Raw genomic sequence first — 14,858 nt, 5'->3', positions numbered from 1 at the left:
AATGTCCTTTACTAAAGTTCAAAATCAGGCAAAGCTGATCTTCGTTGAGTGGAGGAATTACTGGGCAGCAGTGCAAGGTGGCTCTCTGGTTGCTGGATGTCTAAGTGAGTTCAGCCTGTGAAAATCCATTGAATTTTGATTCGTTGACTTAATGACTTGTATGACTTGGTGATTTTTGACCTTTGATGAATATGTGTTATACTTCAATAAAGATGTTATTTAAAAAATACATCCTAATATATTCTCTTTGACTGGAAAGAGAATTAGTTTAACATTTTCAAATTATTATACCTTTGAGTTTTATCAGCATTAATTTGGGTGATTCTTGCCTTGATTACCTTGGTATTCTGAGTTAAGATTTAGTGAAGTCTGACTGTTCTAAAATTATTCATTTCACACAACTGGTGCAAAGTTGTCCACTCCAATGAGCAGGAAACTGCCCAATGTCAATCTCAGACTTAAGAAGAATACTTGAATGTACAGACCAGAGTCAGCTCACAGGCCAACTTTGTATAACTTCATGGATATGGAAACACAATGACTTATTATTTGACTCTCTTTCTTGCAGAACATCAGCTTACAGAGGACAGGAAGTGCATGCCTTAGGAGCAAGTGGACACTGAATCTAAAGTCAGGAGCCCTGGATCTCTTTCCAACTTTGCAACGTGGACATAAAACATCACATTTCTCTTCTCCATACCTCAGTTCCTTGTGTGTAAAATGAAGGAAAAGCATATGAATGAGATACTGTCTTGGGAAGAGTTTTGAGCTCCTGATGAAAAGGTGAGTGACATAATTATCATTATTTCAGAACAAATGCTGAAGATTATCACTAATAAAGAGGATGACAAGAAGTGGGATTGTCATTTGTACAAAGACAGAGGAGGCTTGTGATATGCAGAAAAGAGGCATGAAGGGAAGAAAAGGAAGCACACACCCGCACAGTACAGAATTCTTTTTGTCAATAGATTCTATTAAGTTGAAAATATGTTCCAGGGGGAAGGATGGGGAAGAATGATTCTGATAGGAATGGATCAAACTGATAAATGACCACACTCCTAGTTGGCCATGAGCACTTACACATGCTCCCTCTGACATCTGAGTTTTTCCCTGATTTAGCATTTCCAGTTGTTAGGTCATCCTAATGTACTGTCACAGAAACAGCAAGCCTTAGTTGTGACACCTCTTCAATTCTAACAATTATATGTCTTCTGTATAATCAAAACGTTGTTTTTGAAATGTTTAGGTATGTTCTGAATACAGTCAATGAATTTTTACTGTCTTCCTTAGAAGCCTGGAATATTTGTCTTTTAAATTGTTTCCAGGGATGTGACCGTGAACTTGACTTCAGCTCTCAACAGTGATTGGTTTAGGGAAAGAATGAATGAATCTTCCTACAGAAGACGTTCTCCAAGGTCTATGTTGCCTGCAATTGTTCACATCACCGTCTGTCAGTGGCTCACTGAAAGCCAGATTTCAGGAAGACTTTTAGAAGCAAAGGAGAGGCAGGAAGATGAGACACGGTAAGCATGATTGCTGACATTCCACTTTCCTGCAGAGGGGGCAATACTCAGGCTGTCAAGGAGAATCTCAGAGAGCAGAAAACCTCAAAACAGAACAAAGATCGCTTCGGCCGACTGAGTACAGAATTTCGTTACTTTAGGAATTTCCCAAGGAATCTACAAAATGCACATAGCCACTGGCTTAGGAAGTCCCATGCCCGAGGCATAACGAAGTTCATCAGCAAATTGGCTGAAACACAGGATGCAACTTTACTAATCCCTTGGGCTATGTCGAACACATAAAGAACATAGCTGAGCAATAACAATTTAGAATTCAGGAAAATCTCTTTCCTCTGGTAAGCTTACCTTTTAGCTTTTGCTGAGATGTGCACCAAGCTTTTCTTTCCTGATCAAGCTTGCTGCATAGGGGATCTGTAAGATAAAAACAGGCAAAGCTGTCCAGATGAGCTAAATTAAAAAAAATTTTTTTTAATGTTTATCTATTCTTGAGAGAGAGAAAGAGCGTGAGTAGAGGAGGGGCAGAGAGAGATGGAAACACAGAATTTGAAGCAGGCTGCGGCTCCCCGAGCCACGAGATCATGACCTGAGCTGATGTCAGATGCTGAACCGACTGAGCCACCCAGGCGTCCCCAGGGAAGCTAAACTTGAAGACAGGTGCATAATGGAGAGCTTTGATTGTGCCTAACAATTTGAAGGCCAGTAATTTCCTCTCTAAGGAAAAAAAGGTCTCAATCCGCTCAGCAACAGCATGGAGCTTCGGATATATAGCAATTCCGGAGGCCTGTCAAAAAGCATATCAAGGACAGAACCGGTGATCACATCAGATTCTTGCTAGAGCTAGTCTCTGAGGTCAGTATATGACATTTCACTTTAAGAAGTTTTTATTTTTTAATTTGCATTTAATAATATGGTACTATTTTTTTATTTAGGTATGAAAACTAAGTTATGATGTTATAATGTATGTCCAAAGTAAAGAGACAAGGATGTGATTACAAACTAGTTCAATGCTATCTTTCATTTAATTAGAGTGACAAATTATGCTATCATTATTATAAATCACAAAAATAAGATGAACTAACTAAACACAAATTATTACTCTGGGTAATTTCCCAATAACTACTAGGAAGCATCAGAAATAATTGCACTGAGTGGAAAATATGACCCTTGAGGATACTACCTGGATAAACTTAAAAAGTACTTTTCAGTGCTGGGACTTCGAATGAAAGCCTATCCCATTTGATACATTACTTTTCACTAGAATATCTGAATGGCTGAAATTGGACTGTGTGTATTATTTAGATTTACCTTTCCATTAACCCCAGTTAAGGCAGTCTATCATTATGTTACTTACCTTCATCATTATAAGACTCAGGACTCAAAAGATTTCCATCTATTGTACATTTAAAGAAAGAAATATTCAGCTTTCTAGAATACAACATGAAATATGGCTGTGATGTGAAAGCAGTGAGGGAGATAAAATTATTTTCATCCGATTAGGCAAGGTTTTTGAATAATGGTACACATACTCTCCACATTTCTAGCTTATCTGTGCTTTGTTCTCCTGATATCCCATCCACAAATACAAGCCTTTTCTAGTGGGAAGGGACCATGAATCTGCAGTGATGTGAGTGACTAAGATTATTGGGACCATTATGCCATAATAACTGTCAGTTGAATCAGCCTTTTTAATGGCAAAGAAGAGAAAAGATTAACATAACCATCTCACTATTTTGATACACAAACACCATGTGGATGCATCTGACAGGCACATATCTGATCAAGAGCACAGACAGCATGAATGAGTTAATGATTCATTCATGCAGTGCCCTTACGGCACTCATATTTGAGGACATGAGCTGCGACGAGGTGGATGACTATGACAAGAGCAGTCACATAGGGACCTACCCTAGTTACCTCTTCTTCTCACTCTACATCATGCTACATCTGCTCTCAATAGAGATACACATTTCCCATCACGGTGTTTGCTACGACATGCCAAACACAAGGATTGCCTCTCTCTTTCCGTGCACAATATAACACAGCCTTAAATGGAATTCTATTAGTTAGGATAACAAGCAGAAATGACTGTAGGAGGAATTACTTAATGCAATGTGTTTGTGGCACGCTCACATTTAGAAAGAGTTCTCAACTCAGGATTCTGATACCACAATGATTTAGAAAGGGTTCCATCCTGTTCCGTCCCAGGCACGTTAACATCACCAAGGGCTGGGCGCCTCATCGAAGCTGATAAGCTACTCATCCTAGCCCTAAGAAAACTGCGGGAAGGACATTGCTTTCAGATCTAAGTCAGAAAGCTTTTTTCCTTCCTTCCTTTTCTCCCTAGAAACAATGTAGCATTTCATTAAGGTGAAAAGCTGAGAAAAAAATAAAAAAGACTTAGGGAAAAAAGGACGTTTCCAGGTAAGCACATTTGATTCCCAAATCTACAGACCGGAATTTAAATCCACTTGAAGAATTCTCCCCACTGTTGCATTTACATTGTTGCATTTACGGCATTAAAACAAAGTGAAATAGAAGCCAAACAAAAACAAAGATGGAAAGTGCAGACGGTTGTGAGCTGAAAATCATGTATTTTTAATGCTGGGTCCTAAGTCATGAATGATAAGGAATATACGAACATGTGACTCAATGGTTCATGGAAATTACCCTATTTCATCGATTCTAAAATGTACTTTTTCCCCCCTCACATTTTAATGTCTCTAACATTAGGTGTCTTATAATTGAGGGTACCTTGGAATAATAGTTGGAAGTTTCTCTTGTGATACATCAAGTAATGGTGCCTCTTACAACTGACAGTGCTTCGGATTCCAGGAAATTTGATACTGGATTTCACAGAGACCTCAGTGAACACTCTCCAGTTTAGGAGCTCAGGCCCTGGAGGCTCCGTTTAAGCTAATTATTCGATGTACATTTCCTGCACTAGAACTCACAAAAGCTTTCCTTCCATTTTGACCAGCTTACTATTTTTTAAAATTGTTTATTTATTTTTGTGTGAAAGAGAGAGTACAAGTAGGGGTGGGGCCGAGAGAGAGGGAGACACAGAATCTGAAGCAGGCTCCAGGCTCTGTGCTGACAGCTCGGAACTCGTGAACTGTGAACTCATGACTGAAGTTGGATGCTTAACTGACTGAGCCACGCAGGGGCCCCATTCATTTTGACCAGCTTAAAAATCAGCAAGATTGGCATGAACCCCCCCCCCCAAAAAAAATCCCTCAAAGCTATATGAGTTCTAAATTGATTACCTAGTTGGTGCTAGTCTATCAAAAGTCTGGGATCTTACCAAAAAAGATAACTTCCTAGTTTGTGCCAAGAAAGAATTAGCCTGAACTCAGACATTCTGGTGAGTTAACAATGTCAAAAGGAGGAAGAGGAGAAGGCCACAGAACTAAGGACAAGTGATTGCCTTGTCAGGATGCATGGCAATCGATCAATAATGGGGAAAGGACCCACTGTCGTCAAAGGCTGCCTGCTGCTGGAGAAGGTTGAGGCAGCATTCACGCCTCTGACATCCAGGACCTCCTTTTCTTGCATATTTAGCCACAAAACCAAAATCCTCCAGTGGCCTGGGGATCTTTTCCTAAGAATATAGTGCCAAACAGTAACTGACTGTCCTACCTACTTTTAAGAAAAAGACATCGGACGTATTTTTAAAAACTCTCTGTGTTGAGACGTTAGAAGTCTAGACAAGTTCCTATCCTAATGAATCTTGCAGGACCTCCAAGGAAAGACAGTATCACTGAAGAGCTGTGCCCTGGCCAAGGAGGGAGGGCCCCTCTAGCAATAAACACCTCGCTCCTTTCCCTGCAAGGAAGCTCTGTGCTCCCACCATCGGGAAGTTATAAACTGCTTTTTTACAAGTCCACAGTGAACGCAACATTAGTACTAAATCTATCGATTGAGCGTTATTTTAATTGAGGCTTTTAATGAAGAACTTTGAGACCGGTTTCCCTTGGCTGCATGTGAGTGCAGCATTCTGGGTAAAACAGCAGAGGGCACTTCGAGACTAGCACATGCACTCCATCTAAGCGCCTCTTGGTAGCAATCCAGCAAGTGCAAGGATGTGAATCTGGATCTAGGAATTTACCATGGGTTCTCTTTTGCAGCTTCACAACATCCTTTGAGAATTCTGACTAATGAAGAGCGTGTCTTCAACAAATCTACAGTAGTAGCTTCTATACAGATGCACTGGCTTGCAAGGAAATTGTTGCCATATTATCAATGAAAAAAAAAAGTTGTCAAGGCATCATAATGTGTAAATTAGATTCCATTCCAGTCCTTGAAAAACCTCAATCCAAAGGTGATACACTGAGTAAAATATCTCTAGCCTCTTTTTTCATTTATAAAAATTGAGATGTAATTGATATACAACATTGTCTTAGCTTTTTCACCTTCCCCTTAACCATACAGGATGATGGGTTTTATTTTCAAAATTGAACCAAATTTTCCTAGAATCACAATCCACTTGTGAATGACATTTTTCCCCCCTCTGAGTTATACTACATACTAAGACTCTCATGAGCTTGTTAAATTTTGGAACTTTTGTATTTGGTTCATAGTGAGAAGAATAAATTTCTTTGCTTGTATAACTGACTCTGGCTTGGTAAGGAAAACATTTTAAACATTAGAAAACCCAGAGCAGGGGTGGAAGACTTTACTAAAAACTGTGTGAAGTACTATAAACTCTAATTTTAAGCTATTTTTTAAAAAAGAAATTAGCTTGTTGCCCAGGTATAAATGTTAAACAAACTGCATATGCTTTAAATCTCACGTTGAGATAAACACACATTCATTTATAAGTGTACAAAGAGATCAGTTATTTGACTCCACAGTCATTACAACTTTGCATTTAACAAACTGAAAAAGGAAGCAGTGGTGCAGAAATTATAGTCAGCAGAGAATCTAAAAATGCAGGATCCAAAGAAATTCATAAGTTTTCTTTCTACAGCAATGATACCCAAGATGCTTTCGATATCGTCTTTTGAATAAGAACACTGTGTAACAGCATAGGATAAATGCATTGTGGGTCTCTGGGAATTGTTACAAAATATGATGGTTTTAATATATTTGAATTCTCCATGATTGCAGGATAGGATGGGTTTTTATGTCATCTAAAGGGGGAAAAAAGCCTATTCTTTAGGCAAATGACTCTTCTGTAATATATGCTCTGTAAACTTTAAATATAAAACAATAAAATAATTTTGAGTGAACTGCTCTATTCTCAGGAAGCAAAGCATGTAACCGTATTTACTGATGAATTAGATCTAGCAACTTCTTGAAAATCTTTAGATAGAATTCTCTAAGGACATTACCCCCTCCCCCGAACGTACTTTAGCAAATAAAACAAGATGAATAAGGGATTTGATAAATTCCTGTTCAGGTAAACTTGAGTCTGCTGCCTCAGTTCCAATGGTATGATGGTATAATGTGAACCCAGGTCTGTCTGGCACAAAAATATATGTAGGCATCAGGACCTGAATAGTCCCAGTATTAGAGGTACTGCTTTGAGAAGGGGCATGCTATGAATTTTATTACTCATACTGGCATAGCATCTGATGACTTGCACGGGCATTTCATATTTATTAGGCACCCATGCCTTCCTTACTATATTCCCATCAGGGCACAGGTTAGAGCTTACGAGTTCCCCTGGCTGAGGAGCTGACACTTAATGGGCTATATGCGAGTCGTCTTCACCTGAAGTTTGCAGATGTCAGCTATGTCTGTTAGTCACAAGGACAGTGCAATAATCCGGAAACACCTCATAATTCACCAGCATGGCTTTCTTTAGTCGTTTTAGTAGTAGTTTCTCAGCACAAAAGAAAATTTGAGGAAATCAGGAACAAGCCAGGGAAATTTGCAAAAGAATTAAGAGGACCACTCGATGGGAGTATCAGAGCTGTGTCTGGGGTCCTCCCTGGGTGGTGATTCATTCAGCAAACGTTTATGACAGCCACCTGATGATAGGTGCTGGAGGCAGCATGAAGACCCTCCCCATATTAAGGAAGGGGACACAAGAGAAGAAGTGGGAGGGACAAATCATCTCTGTTTCCCCTNCACAAAAGAAAATTTGAGGAAATCAGGAACAAGCCAGGGAAATTTGCAAAAGAATTAAGAGGACCACTCGATGGGAGTATCAGAGCTGTGTCTGGGGTCCTCCCTGGGTGGTGATTCATTCAGCAAACGTTTATGACAGCCACCTGATGATAGGTGCTGGAGGCAGCATGAAGACCCTCCCCATATTAAGGAAGGGGACACAGAGAAGAAGTGGGAGGGACAAATCATCTCTGTTTCCCGTTTCATGTTGCAGTCTGGATGTGGTTTTGTGGATTTAAGAAATTATATGGTACCTACAGGCCTGGGAGGGGGAAATGTCTAGCTTCCCCCAAAGAATTTAATTTGTGACCAGGAATAATTTACTATCTAGAGAAATCTGAATTAATAACACTTGTCTACATAAATGAATACATGATGATAAAATATCTTGCAATACAGTGTAATAAAAACATTTAGTAATACCAATTTAGATCTTCCATGTACCAAATATCTCAAAAGACATGAGACATTTCTTCTTCTATCAATATTGCTTGCTTATTACATGGATGCAATTATCATTTCCTCTTTGGCTAAAGAAACCAAATGTCACAGAAAATTAAGAGATAAAGCTACATAACTGACCTTAAATAGGGGCACTGAAATAAATACTTACTCCCTTTCCCAAAGCCCATTTTGCTATACACAACCATGCTGAAATCACAAAGTTTTTTATTGTATGTGTGGTGTTTTTTGTTTTAGTCTGAAAGTGATGTGTAATCAGTAAGGTCTGAAAATTTTATATCCTTTGGCCTTCAAATCTATATTTAAATCCTTCCTTTAGATAGGGGTGCCTGGCTGATTTGGTCAGTTGAGTGTGTGATTCTTGATCCTGGGGTTGTGAGTTCGAGCCCCATGTTGGGAATAGAGATCACTTAAAAATAAAATACTGAAAAAATTCTTCCTTAGGACAAAGAAAATAATAAGAATAGTCACAGCAAGCAATTAATAGCCCCTATTATCAAAAGCTAAGAACAGTAGATACATTTTTTTAACCTCTTTGGGGGCTTAGTTATCAATCAATTAAGAAAAACCCTTCTGCACTCCCCCCTCCCATGACTTTAGGTACCAACAAACCAAACACAAACAAAAACAAAACCAGAAGTAGGGTCCTGGTTAAGAGGCATATTACACTGAGGTGGCTTTCAGAACAGAGTATTAACCAGCTTGAGGTCAGTGAAAACCAGCGGGAATGGTAAGAGTATAAACAGCACTTTTAACAGAGCCCCCAGAATGGGGAAAAACCTCAGGCACCACAAGGCTGCTTTAAAAATGACTCTGAGGCGCACTTGGGTGGCTCAGCGGGTTGAGTGTCCGACTTCGGCTCAGCTCATGATCTCACAGTTCCTGAATTCAGGCCTTCATCAGGCTCTGTGCTGACAGTCAGTTTAGGCTTCTGTCTCCCTCTCTCTCTGCCCCTCCCCTGCTTGTGCTTTGTCTCTCACTGTCTCTGTCTCTCTCAAAAATAAACATTTAAAAGACTTTAACCATAAATAAAAAATAAATAAAAATGACTCCGAGCAATCTCCATTCACACAAGCATGGTTTCTCTGATGCAAAAGGAAAACATTGATACCTATCTTCCTCGAGTCATCCTGGCAGACAGCTAGCTACCCGGCTCACTAGACAAAACAGGCGGGTATCCGTACATACATGCTTAATAAGATACAGGCAACATGGACCAGCTCAGAAATGTCCAGCAACCCCAATTATTATAGTCATGTTGGGGATACAACTAAGGGTCAGTGTACATCTTCCTTCAGGTAATAAATATCTTACAAATATGGAGCAGAAATTCTATTCCCCATTGTACTCATGAAAATGACAGAGCCTGGGAGATGGCTTTAAAAGCCCTAATGATTAACACCACATGTATCTGCATGGGGATAAAGGGCGGTGAATTCAGAATGAAAAAAACCAAAAAGCCAACAAAAAACCCCACTACGTTCATTTACCAGGCACCTTCCTGCTTCCCTGTTGCCACACGAATACATCTTAGTGTCCATTTTTCGGTGTGATCAGGAGAAGGTGAATAACACATTTCATTGGGAAATAATCATTTCACTTCAAGTGATTCACTTCAATTAAGTGTATTTATAGTAAGTTCTATTGGCAGCAGAGGGCGTGGCTCAGGTCTGGGCACCGAAAGGAGAGGAAGAGAGCAGACAATCACCTTCCGCTGAGCTTCTAGCACATTCCAGCGCCCAGTGTTCACAGGTTTGCACAGTGGGAAGCAATGCAGGTACCCCTGGCTCACCCACAGAGACAATTTACACAGCTGTCTATTAACACATGGTAGGTAGTTACATTTCGAGGAAACGAACTGACACATCTGTTTATCCTGTGTCTAAGTAAATCTTTTGGTAATTAGCATCTAAACCAGCTGAGAGGTAAGTGGTAAGTGGACCAAAGGGCTTCACGGCAAAAACGTGAACAGTTTCACTCACACCGGGTGGTTTGCAAACAAACCTATCAAGTTACGTGCATTTTTAAGTAGAAATCATCTTACGATTTGTAATTGCTGCACCATTTCTTCTCGGTAGGCTAGTTCCCTTTTCATCTGATCCTGAAAATTATCTGGTGGGAGAGAGAAATAGACAAAGACATCAATTAAAGTTGCAAAATCTTATTTTAGTAATTTTAGTAAAAATGTTCCTGATGGTGCAGGAGAAGCCCCTCTCCCTTTTTAGTATTTTTAGAAAGCATTGTGTGTGTGTGTGTGTGTGTGTTTAAAGTAAATCATATGGATTTTTGAAGGGATGGTTTTAAGGCTCTATAATGAGAACAGACAATTTTGAGAGGGTACGGTCTCTATCTCATAGTTCCCAGTATCCCTTAGCCCAGATGATCCCTCGCATATAATAACTAGTCGGGAATGTCTGGTGCAGTCATGCTCTCTCCACCTTTGCGCACACAAGCAAGTTACAGGTGATTGAGAGCTTCCACTGTCTTCAGAAGGCAGTGTGAGTGTGGGCGTGAACCTCAGATCTATGCGGATCATAGGAAATGTGGACCCTAGTGCATGTCATGCCTCCTGGGTGATAAGACAAAGGTCCGTTAGCCACACCTGCCTCACCTCAACCCCAAGTGATAAACATACTCTGACTCTCCCAATCTGCCAGCTCTCTCACCCTGCATCAGCCTTATTTTGTCGTCCTCCATGGGCCTGGAGCAGTTTTACGGACCATGCCTCCATCCGAGAAACGGGTGGGGGAGGAGCTTTCAGAGATACTGTTATGAGGTCTTCATATCATATTGATCATTTTTTGGAGGAAAGGACTTTCCAACGTGTATCATTTGCAACCTCTCCATGTGATCTTTTTAAAACCCTAGGTCCTGCTAACTTGAGCATTTTCTGCCTTAAGTGAGAACCTCACATGTTTTCCTATTGAATCTGCGGTGGATAGTCAGGGTAGCAGTTTGGAGAAACCAGAAACTGTCACATCTTTTCCTCTGCTCTTCCTTTCCCCTCTGCAGCCACTGGGGTGTGTGAGTCCTTTACTGTCTGACTCCATCCTCGCCTCCCTTTGCCACTGTCACCTCCCCCACGCTGACACCTCTTCCCTGAATAGCTTCCCAACTGACCGCTTGGCCTCTGGTCCCTCCTCTGCAAATCCCTTTGCTTCTGCTGAAAAATGGCTTCCCAACGCTTACAAGATGATGAATCCTGTACCCCTTGTGAGATTCTGGGGAGTTGGAAATTAAAAAAGCATTGTCCTTTTAATTTTTTTGACTTCTCCCTTTCTATATTATTTGAATTCCTTCCCCATCCCATGCAAGTTTTTAAAATTAGTTACTTATTTAATTGATTAATTAATACTGGGGGTTTTTTTAGAGCAGTTTTAGGTTCACCACAAAATTAAAGGGAAGGTACAGAGATTTCCCATGTACCCACTGCCCCCACACCTGCATATCCCCCCTCATTATCAACAAGCCTCCCCAGAGTGGGACATTTGTTACAGTGGATGGACTTACACTGACAGATTGTCATCATCCAAAATCCATAGTCTGTCTTAGGGTTCACTTTGGTATTGTTCGTTTTATGGATTTGGACAAATATATAATGACATATATTCACCATTATAATTTCAGGATATTCACCAGTATAATATCAAAGATATAGAGTATTTTCACTGTCCTAAAATTCTCTATGCTCTGCCTATTCAACTCTCTCCTCCACCCCTGATCAGGCAACCCCTGATTTTTTATTGTCTCTTTATTTGTTTTGCCTTTTATATTTTTTAAAAAGACTCATTCCCTACTCCCATCTTTGAGTTTAATGTGAAAGGTACTGTAATAGGAGTAAGTATGTGGCACAGTGCAGGGGGCAAGGGAGAAGCCCATATCCTCTTGGGGAGTGAAGGGAGAGGAAATGCTTGAACAGAGATGTAGAGAACAGTATTTTATAGAAAGTCAAGGGAGGAGGAGTGGGGAATAGCAAGTGGCTTAGTTAGTTGTAGCAAAGAGGGTAGAGGAAGTCCCTGCACCCCATTACCCACCAAACCTGGCTGGGGTACCTCCTTGGGATCCCAAAAGATGGTAAGGACAATTCAGAGTAGAATGGTGATACTTAGTCCTTAATTAATTCATGCTCATTGCTCTAGGAGGGTCCACTTAATACAATTCTTTAAGATAAAATGAAAAAAGGGGCACCTGGGTGGCTCAGTTGGTTAAGTGTCCAACTTTGGCTCAGGTCATGATCTCACAGTTTGTGGATTCAAGACTTGCACCGGGCTCTGTGCTGACAGCTCAGAGCCTGGAGCCTGCTTCGGATTCTGTGTCTCCCTCTCTCTCTCTGCCCCCCCTCACTTGTGCTCTATCTGTCTANCGGGCTCTGTGCTGACAGCTCAGAGCCTGGAGCCTGCTTCGGATTCTGTGTCTCCCTCTCTCTCTCTGCCCCCCTCTCACTTGTGCTCTATCTGTCTGCCTCTCTCTCTCTCTCAAAAATAAACATTTACAAAAAGATAAAATGAAAAAAATAAAGCTATTAAAGCGTTAGGAAAAGTGGTGAATATTTTTGTAAAATATGGGTGGGGAAGGGTATCAGAGATAGAAAAACCGAAAAAGGAAAAAATTGATAGATTTGATTAGACAAACATTTAAAACTTCAGTAGGACAAAAAACTACAAAAAAATTGGAACCCTCAAAACTTAGACGATCATAGTCAACATTGACAGCTAATTGATACAAAGAAAAGAATATGTGTGATGTGACAAAGAATATTTTAGTATAGAAAGAGTTCATAGAGACCAATAAGAAGAATACTGAGAAGAGAATATAATGGACATTCACCAAACCTACAAATGGAAAGTAGACATGAAGTATGTTCACCATCCCTAGCAATGAAAGGAAATAGTATGAGCTACTATTTTTGCATTTCAGTTAGCAGAGATTAAATGGAAAGGTAGTATGTGGTGTTCCAAGATTGGGAGTATAAATTAGTACAGCCTTCTGGAAAGCAAAAAGACATTATGTATCAAGAGCTGTAAAAAGTTCATACTCTTTAACATAGGAATCCTTTCAAGAGTTTATCCTAAGGGAATTGCTATAGATGTGTGTAAGGATTTAGTTACAGCGAAGCCCATCATCTAAAGCTTTGAGAACTTTAATGTCCAACCTAACAGTGCATTTATAAGCTCAAAATGTATTAAAGACCTAAATGTGAGACCCAAAACCATAAGGAAAAGAACACAGGCAGTAGTTTCTTCAACATCAGTCATAAAAACATTTTTCTAGATATGTCTCCTCAGGAAAGGGAAACAAAAGCAAAAATAAACTATTGGGATGACATCAAAATGAAAAGCTTTTGTGTGAAGGGAATCATCCTCAAAACAAAAAGGCAACATACTGAATGGGAGAAAATATTTGCATATGATATATCCATAAGGGGTTAATATCCAAAATATATAATGAACTTCTACAAGTCCACAACAGCAAAACTAATCTGATTAAAAAATGGGCAGAGAACCTAAATAGACATTTTCCCAAAGAAGACAAACAGATGGCCAACAGACATATGAAAAGATGCTCAGTATTACTCATCATGAGGGAAATGCACATCAAAACCACCATGAGATGTGGTTACACATCACTCCTGTCAGAATGGTTAACATCAAAAACACAAGGGACAGCAAGTGTTGGTGAGGACGTGGAGAAAAAGGAACCCGTGTGCGCTGCTGATGGAAATGTAAATTGGTGCAGCCACTGTGGAAAACAGTACGGAGGTTCCTCAAAAAAATAAAAATAGTAATATCATAGGATCCAATTATTCCACTACTGAGAATTTACCCAAAGAAAACAAAAACACAAATTCAAAAAGACATGTACCTCTATGTTTACTGCAGTGCTATTTACAATAGCCAATATATGAAAGCAAACTAAAGGCCCATCAATGTGGATATATACACACAGTGGAATATTACACAGCCACAAAGAATGATGAGGTGGGGTTTTTTTATTTTCATTTTTTTGCCATTTGGGACAACACAGATGGACCCAGAGGGTGTTATGCTGAGTGAAATAAGTCAGATTGAGAAAGACAAATGCCATATGATTTCACTTACATGTAGAATCTAAAAAGCAAATGAATAAACAAGCAAAACCAGAATCAGACCCAAAGTACAGAGAACGAACTGAAGGTTGCGAAGGGAAGGGATGAAATGGGCAAAATGGGTGGAGGAGAGTGGGAGGCACGGGCTTCCAGTATGGAATGAGTAAGTCATGAGGACAAAGGTACAGCATGGGAAATATAATCAATGATATTGCAGTAGCATTGTGTGGGGACCGGTGGTAGCTACACTGGAGGTGAATGCAGCACAGGATACAGGGATGGTGACTCACTAGTGCACACCTGAAACTAATGTAACATTGTGCGCCAACGATACTTAAATAAACAGCGTAAAAGATGGAGTTGTAACATTTCATTTTGTTACCAAAAAAGATTCAATATGCATTAAAAAGCTGAAATTCCTAAATGTTAACGTTGGTTATCTCCAGGTGACAAGATTACAGATGCTTTTTCTTTCCTTCCCTTTGAACTTCCAGGCATTTTAAGTTTTCTACAACAAACATGTGTATAACTTTTGAGATCTAAAAATTGTTAATTGGCAAATGGAAAGAAAAGAAACTGAAATTTCTTCTGTGTTCTAAAGGTTGATGAAGGCACGATTTAAGGAGATAGAGAAAAAAAATCATTAAGTCAATTTCTCTAATGAGACTCACTTAAAA

The 14,858-nt window shown here is 39.8% G+C and overlaps 1 protein-coding gene across 1 annotated transcript in view; it reads right to left on the bottom strand.

The window, feature by feature from the left end:
• Positions 1 to 1,871: 1,871 nt before the first annotated feature.
• SKOR2 (SKI family transcriptional corepressor 2) overlaps positions 1,872 to 14,858 on the bottom strand; it is a 33,723-nt gene continuing 20,736 nt past the window's right edge. Inside the window, 2 exon segments of the mRNA XM_077777683.1 lie at positions 1,872 to 1,934; positions 10,141 to 10,208. Of these exon segments, the coding sequence (XP_077633809.1) occupies positions 1,872 to 1,934; positions 10,141 to 10,208 (131 nt within the window).

The sequence above is a fragment of the Crocuta crocuta genome, unplaced genomic scaffold, assembly GCF_008692635.1.
Source record: "Crocuta crocuta isolate KB4526 unplaced genomic scaffold, BGI_CrCroc_1.0 scaffold36, whole genome shotgun sequence".
In the NCBI taxonomy this organism is placed as follows: domain Eukaryota; kingdom Metazoa; phylum Chordata; class Mammalia; order Carnivora; family Hyaenidae; genus Crocuta; species Crocuta crocuta.
Note: the sequence above shows the minus strand (reverse complement) of the source record. Positions and strands in the feature narration are given on the sequence as shown.